Source organism: Notolepis coatsorum (assembly GCF_963971535.1).
Source record: "Notolepis coatsorum genome assembly, chromosome: 14".
NCBI lineage: Eukaryota > Metazoa > Chordata > Actinopteri > Aulopiformes > Paralepididae > Notolepis > Notolepis coatsorum.
The window spans coordinates 31004505-31012121 of NC_140178.1; the positions used below are offsets into that span (position 1 = coordinate 31004505).

Consider the following 7617-nt stretch of genomic DNA (forward strand, 5'->3'; position numbering starts at 1 on the left):
GCATTCCTGAATAAACCTCACACGCAGAAACTGATATCTCTCGTTCATATCAAACTGAGATTCTCTGTGGTGCCTTTTTACACAAAGACAGTAGGGTCCCTAACTCGGAGATGGAAAAAGAGAGGGAACGAGAGGCAGGAGACAACAAGTCCAGTCTGGTCCTGGGCTACGCCCCCCTCCCCCCTCTCTTGTCCCTTCCCCTACAACCCCACCCTACACCTCACATTCTTCTACAAAAACCCCCCTTCCCATCACACAGCATCTACACAACACTGTTACTCGCGGGTCAAGAGTCAACACATATTGAACCGGGAGTGTAGCATTTCTTTTCCAAAGCAAGAGAAAACCACATTTTCAACACTCAAATCAAGACCGGAGGACACCCACACAAGAAAAGGTATGTGTTCTATTTTCACCACTGAGTTGAGTTTCTTTCCACTCACAACAATTTTGAGTTAACAATGTGTTCCATGCAGGGTTGAAAATAATCAATGTGTAGTAAGATAATGTCTGGAAATCAGTGCAGCTGAGATATCTTATTGAATATTAATTGGGTTTTCAATCACTCATTGTGTGAGCACCAATCAATATTCAGAATGCACAAATCAATGGAACTGCGATAGGAGAAGCCCAAATTGCACAGAGGCTTTCATGGTATGCATACCCTTTAATGTATGAAGCCTTGTTGGTATTCCTTGTTTGAAAGTGTGTTTTTGAATGAGACTTAAAGCCGTCATGTTAAAATGATTGATGATTCATGATTAATTTGTTCAACAAACATAACAAACATTATTAGTCACTTCAAGCATACCATGGCTGCTTTTAACAGGAACCAAAAGGTATATATATATATAATTTTAAACCAAAATACCCAAATGTGACACTTTCTCAAGTTTAACATGCAATTCAAATGTCAGATATGGCTTACATGTTGCTCAAATAGATTTTGTCCTCATGTAAGCCCAGCCTAGGTTACTCATCTATTCCCACAACTTATAGTTTCTTATACACTTGTTATTTCATGAGATTTGGTTTGCTACTCAAAGAAGTCTCATTGAACGAGAGAAAGAGTTGATAGAGGTTTGAAAGAGGCTTGGGGAGAGAGGGGAGGGTTGAGAGAGCATTAAGAGAGCATTGCGAGAGCATTGAAAGAGGATTGAGAGTGGTTTGAGAGAGGTTTGAGAGAGAATGGAGAGTGGTCAGGAAGACCAGGATCATGCGACACGTGACAGCGTCTGGGCCGCTCAGGTGGACAAGAGGAGCTAATTCGGATCATCTGCATGAAGAAATACCTGAGAGAGCGGTGATTCACCCCAGCAGGTAGTTGTTTCCAAGCGGACGGGTGAAGGCGGGAGATGTGAATTAGGAGACATTGAGGTTTCAGCCTATAGGCGTGGCCTGGCACCACACCACAGAGGCAGCAGCAGTAGGAGGGGTTGAGGCCTGTCAGTACATGACTCTGCCCTGCGGCTCTGCTTCTCCGAGACTGTTTTTAAATGTAGCCCTGAGCTACACTATCATGTAGAGGCCTGTCTAGGGGAATCAGTGTGTGTGTGTGTGTGTATGTGTGTGTGTGTGTGCCAACACTGCTACTACAAATCCAGGCCTATATGATTCTTTTAACACTCCTCCTCCTGTCCCTCTTTTCAACAACTCATATAAGTAGCATTAGTGCAATCTGTTCACATTAGGTACAGTATTTAGTTCAAATGAGTTACTTTCCACCTCGGCCTCTAACATGCTTCATCTGTGTGTTTGTTCCAGAATGGGGTCTGCCGGAGTACAGATCGTGTGTGTGGCCCTCGGGGTGCTTGGCCTGGTAGGGGCTATAGTGTGCTGCGCTGTTCCCAGATGGAAAGTGTCCTCGTTCACAGGATCCAACATTGTGACGGCAGTGGTAAGATACATCTCTGAGACTAATGGGAAATGTATGATGTATGTTATGATAACGGCTTCAAATGTAGTTTCAAATGCCAAGCCCGACAAGAGTACACACGCTCTAATATATGTGAACGTACAACATGAACATATCTCAAGCCCCGCCCTCTTTCCCTCAAGCCTCCAATCACAACGGTTGCTTCCTGCAACCGTTGTGATTGGAGGATCGAGGAAAAGAGGGCGGGGCTTGAGATAGGTCAATTGAAGATTTGGAAGTTGGAACAATAACGTAAAGTAGGCTACTTCTGGCTGAGGATATGATATAAATTAGACTGACTCAACTTGACAACATAAACGTTTTAAATGGACCCACCCACGTTCCCTGTTGCAATGTTCGCTAATGCAATAACTGACAGGAAATACAGTAACACAAATGGTCTCCGCTGGAAACAGAATTCCAGTGAAATCATCTTATTGAGAACATTCCGTGACATCTCTCCCCCCGCCTCTCTTTCTCTCTACAGAGCAGTCAAGAAGGCTTGTGGATGAACTGTGTGGTGCAGAGCACCGGTCAGCAGCAGTGCAAGAACTACGATTCCCTGCTGGTCCTGGCCTCTGACCTCCAGGCCGCTCGCGCCATGATCATCATCAGCTGCATGATCAGCTCCCTCAGCATCCTCGTCCTGTTCGCCGGCGCCGACTTCACCACCTGCGTGGAGAACGAAGACGCCAAGGCCAAGATCAGCCTGATGGCCGGGATCGCCCTGGTGGTGGCGGGCTTGTTGATGATCATCCCCGTCAGCTGGTCAGCCCACAACATAATCCGTGACTTCCACGACCCCTACACGGTCGCGTCCCAAAAGAGGGAGCTGGGAGCGTGCATCTTCGTGGGCTGGGGCGCAGGGGTGCTGCTGATTCTGGGCGGGGCCCTGCTGTGCTGCTTCAGCAGGCCCAAGTCTGGCTCAGGGGGAACCGCCAAGTACTACAGCAACAGCGCTTCGGCCCCCGCGAAAAACTACGTCTAGTGTTCATGTAATAGGGATTAGTGTTTAAAAGAGCTGGCGGGGGATAGATGGGGCGGGGCGGCGTGTGAAAGAAGGGATGGAAAGAAACCAAGTACGTGAGGGAGGGAGGATATAGAAATGGTCACTGTAAATATTTGATGCTGATAAGGACTGGTTCAGTTTTTGTAGTTCATAGGTGTGTTAGTGTCTTTTCAGTTGCAAATGTTAGTAGTGGGTGTTGGGTCTTGTCTAAGCAACCGCCATGTAAAAGAAACCGAAAAGCAAACAGAAAGTGGGAGATGAGTGTTGGATTTTTATTAGTGCTGTCAGGCGATTAAAAAAATGTATCTAATTAATTACAGAATTTGTAATTAATTAATCTAATTAATCGCATTTTAATCGCATAACCATTTTATGCCTGATATTCTATATTCTATAATCATATTTCAAATTGCATGTGTCCTCCGGATGGCAGAATTCAGTACTGTATCTACAAAACCTTCTGTTTAATCATCTTCCATCTATTAATTTGCTTAGATTTTTCAGGTCTGGTCAATTTGAGCATGGTGTTATTCACAGTCAAAGATAAAAAAAAATTATTGATATTCTCATTTGGTTCATTACAATTTACTCAAAATAAAATTTTCATTCAATCAATCACTGCGCAGATTGATTGATTGAATGAAAACTTTATTAACAGATTGCAGAATGGGTACAATACAGTACGGCTCAATACACACAATTGTTAAGGGGATGCAGACCAGAGAAAGACTTTCGTCTTGTTTACATCAGGGTCCCCCATTTTCAATTCATAATGAATTGTAAGTAAGGGTGCAACTTGCACCGTGCAATCCATTCTTTGTGGATCTAGCCCACAGTATTTCTGACACTGGGAATACATTCCCTGAGATTCATAGATGTCCCTAGAATCAGATACCAAGAACATGCAAATGGGCCCTATTAAAAAAAAATCTGTAAATGTGTATTCTACATTCTTATGGAATGAATGAGATACAAAAAGAAAATTATAAAAAAATATATATATATTTTTTTGTAATAAATTTTTAGTTCATTTTCATAACGCGATAATTTGCTGTGTAATTAATTAATCTAATTAACGCGATAAACTGACAGCCCTAATTTTTATAACATGAATTGTTGGTTTTATATGATAATGCATTTCCTGTACGTAAGGTGGTACATTACAGCATAATACTGTATAGTCAACTAAAGTCTAAGTTGAACGAGTCAGACAATATTTTGAAGCATATCTAGTAGCTTAGCCATAACATGTATTCACTATGTCACACGTTGTAATCATGCACTCAATCTGTCATTTGCCATCCTCTCTCTCTCCCAACTTTCTTGTCTCTCTCTCTCATCCGTTATTTGATAGTATGTGATATCAAATAAAGCAGAAATACCATAAACATAATCATTAAAACAGACACCTCAGATGTGCCTCAGGGAGTACTTGTATAAAATATATTTTCGTAGGAAAAGTCCTAGTAGCTAATGACTTGGTCTCAAAGGTCCACAACCCGTTTCAGAACATGCGGTAGGATTTTTCTACCTTTTCATTTAGTAGGTTAGCGGTCAATAAATGTCTTTACTTTAGAAGAATACAAATGGTAAATGGCTGCTTTTTTATATAGCGCTTTTATCCAAAGCGCTTTACAATTTTGTTACTCACATTTTTACCCATTCACTCACACATTCACACACCGACGGCGGAGGCAACCATGCAAGGTGCCAACCTGCTCATCGGGAGCAATTAGGGGTTAAGTGTCTTGCTCAAGGACACATCGACACGCTGCTCGGGAGGAGCGGGAATCGAACCGGGAACCTCTGGATTGCCAGACGACTGCTCTACCCCCCGAGCCACTGTCGCCCCTACAAGCAAGTGTTGTGTCTTTTCTGTGCCTCCTAGAATGCGTCAAGAAAAGAAAGTTGAGTATGTATTTTGAAAATAATGAAGACTTTATTACAAATGATGTAAAAGCATATATTAAAACACATTTTCTTTTTTATTATCATTATTATCATTACTGATCAAACATACCAAATAAACAAATCCAAGCTTCCTGCAAAAAAATAATATAATATAATTTGGCACCTGGAAAGTTTCCCATTGACCATATTCACACAGTGGCCATTTTGCTCTTATGTCATGCTCAGGTGGGAAAGGAATCCCAACTTGAGCATGACATAGAAGCAAAATGGCCGCCGTGTGAATAGTCAATTGTCGCCTCTCCCTTTGTCTCTTTCAAAATCTGAAACTTTATTAACTGTGACTCTACTCCCTGCTTCACATAATTTCTTCAGTGGCTTGTCTTGGACCAGACCTCTTTGTTCTAATGTTTGGTCTCCAGCTCGCTGACACGACTGGTCAGCTCCTCTACCACTTGTTTGAGTGCATTCACCTCATTCCGCAATGACTGGATCTCCTGAGAGACAGAGATGGAGAGAGACAGAGACAAAGAGAAAGAGATTAAAGAGAGGGGGAGAGAGAGAATGAGAGAGAGGGAGATAATTAGAGTGAGGGACAAATTAAGAGAAAGGGGGGAGAGAGAGAGTGAGCGACACAATAAGAGAGAGGAGGAGAGAGTGAGAGAAAGGGGGGGGGGAGATTTATTGAAGGAATCAGACCTGATACAGCCAACATATATGGGAAAAATACATATCACAATATTCTGAAGAACTATTTTGTATAAGGATATACAGTGTATGAGGATATCTGCTTAGGTAGTGGATATGCAAATATCAAATAATCAATCTTCATCACAGTATTGCCTTCATCATGGCAATGGAGACACAGTATAAAACTGAAACTGTAATTTTCAATTGCCATTCTCGAACATTTCCGAGATCTTTTTTGTGACTGACTTAATATTTGCTTTTTATTATTACTTTATAGACAGCTAAATTGCGTATCACGATTAGAAATATATCAAAACAATATATACCGGTATATATATATATATAATAACACAAACAACATGTGATAAATATTAACTTTATTTTCTTACCCCACTGGAAGAAACTGCAGAAGCTGTGGTCTTCAGAAGATTTTTGTGAACTTTGAACTCCTTGGCTATGGTGGTCGTTGCCAAACCGTCTTTCAGAGAGATCAGAATAGGTTGTCCATCTTTGCCACTGAACCATTCGTCAGCTTCGACCGAGGGCTCTGGCCCCACCGTGTCTGGGTATAGATCCTCCTGGAATAGATCCGACTGTGCAAGGAAGATTAGAGAGAGTGATTGGCATGGATGCAGCAGACTCAACCTTCGACGACAGCCCGCTGCCGTCACAACCAACCTTTTCATTGAATGAATGAAATAGCTTTTTGGCGCGAGCTCAGACGGTATTTACCTTGCGGGGAACCGTCATGACAATAGGTTCACACTTCCTCTCGTGAAGCTTGTAGAATCTGGAAGTTAAAAACATGCAGTATATCAGGGTCAGATTTGATGAAAGACAGATGGAGAGAATATACATATAAAACACTAACATACTACAAGTTGTTGTACATTTACATTTAGTCATTTAGCTGACACTTTTATCCAAAGCGACTTAAAAGTTCTGTACAACAAGTCATCAGGAAGGGCACAACTCTATCAGCTGAGTAACAATGTTCATCAAAGTGTTGAGTGCTACAGTGTAGGTTAGTATATTAGGACAAGTGCATGACAGTAAGGTTAGTTAGGATTAGATGTTTTTTAATAAAGAAAATGTAAAAAAAAAAAAGTCAGATAATGGTTGAAGAACTGCGTCTTTAGTTGACGGCGAAAGATTGGACGGGTTTCGGCTGTCCTAACTGTGGTGGGCAGTTTGTTCCACCATTGTGGGGCAAGGACTGAGAAAAGGCGACTTCTCCTTGATGACCCCCCCGGAGCTTGGATAGGAGTGGGTCTGAGACGGTATTCCCAGTGTCAGAAATATTGTGTCTGTTACTAGGCTTCAGTAAATTGTGATGAAACAAAGCATAATATAAATTATGATATCTTTTTTGCATCTTTTCCGGTGAATAACACCATGTTGTAATTGTGCCGCATCCGACTTCGCTCACTGAGCTCATTCAGCACCTTCTTGAGCTCAAGTGTACAAAAAATCTAAGCAAATGAATAAAGGGAAGATGATTAAACAGAAAGATTTGTAGATACAGTACTGAATTATAATCCATTTGAATTATACATACAAAATAGAATTATGAACTATAAATGACCTTATTATGGCCAATGGCAGTGTTAAATCTGGATTTAGTCATTTCCTCGCATTTTTACGATAAAAGAGAGATATAATTCGCATTTTTTTTCCGATAAATTCTTATTTTCGGAAAATCTTAAAAACATCGGTAAACAAACGTAGTGCTGAAAATATACACTTTGACTGCTGTTTTGATATGGTTAACGTCTTTACTCTTGGCTACATTTGAAAAAGAAACACAACATTAATTAATACGGTCTGTATTGATCGATTTATGATAAATAAATATTCCTACCTGGCGATCTCACACTTGTTGACCTCCAGGCCCCTCTTGGGCATGTAGCCCATCCCCTTCTGGCTCTCCTTGCCGCTGTACATGGAGAGGTAGTGGATGTAGGGAGCCTCGTCTGTCACCTCAAAGTAACGAATACTGGTGTCCCCCTATGGTGTGAAAACAGGCCGGTAAATTGTTTGTGTGTATGTGTGTGTGTGTGTGTGTGTGTGTGTGCATGTGCGTGTGTATATATGC

At 41.5% G+C, this 7617-nt stretch overlaps 2 protein-coding genes across 2 annotated transcripts in view; one reads left to right on the plus strand and one right to left on the minus strand.

Moving 5' to 3' along the window:
- Nucleotides 1–245: 245 nt before the first annotated feature.
- Nucleotides 246–4909, plus strand: cldni (claudin i). The gene is made up of 3 exons (XM_084329674.1): nucleotides 246–397; nucleotides 1765–1897; nucleotides 2403–4909. The coding sequence occupies exons 2-3, from the start codon at nucleotides 1766–1768 to the stop codon at nucleotides 2901–2903; spliced, it is 633 nt and encodes a 210-aa protein (XP_084185800.1). The 5' UTR covers nucleotides 246–397; nucleotide 1765; the 3' UTR covers nucleotides 2904–4909.
- The window catches only part of coro1a (coronin, actin binding protein, 1A), a 16278-nt gene continuing 13561 nt past the window's right edge, over nucleotides 4901–7617 (minus strand). The window contains exons 8-11 of the mRNA XM_084329673.1: nucleotides 7384–7529; nucleotides 6255–6312; nucleotides 5912–6115; nucleotides 4901–5329 (exon numbers count right to left, since the gene is read on the minus strand). Coding sequence (XP_084185799.1) covers nucleotides 5237–5329; nucleotides 5912–6115; nucleotides 6255–6312; nucleotides 7384–7529 — 501 coding nt within the window. The 3' untranslated portion in view covers nucleotides 4901–5236. The remainder of the gene's footprint in view (nucleotides 5330–5911; nucleotides 6116–6254; nucleotides 6313–7383; nucleotides 7530–7617) is intronic.

Bases quoted from the DNA above. Each gene is read 5' to 3' on its own strand.
- cldni (XM_084329674.1), top strand. From the start codon at position 1,766: ATGGGGTCTGCCGGAGTACAGATCGTGTGTGTGGCCCTCGGGGTGCTT. The intron at 1,898-2,402 runs GTAAGATACATC...TTCTCTCTACAG, and splicing joins CCAACATTGTGACGGCAGTG to AGCAGTCAAGAAGGCTTGTG.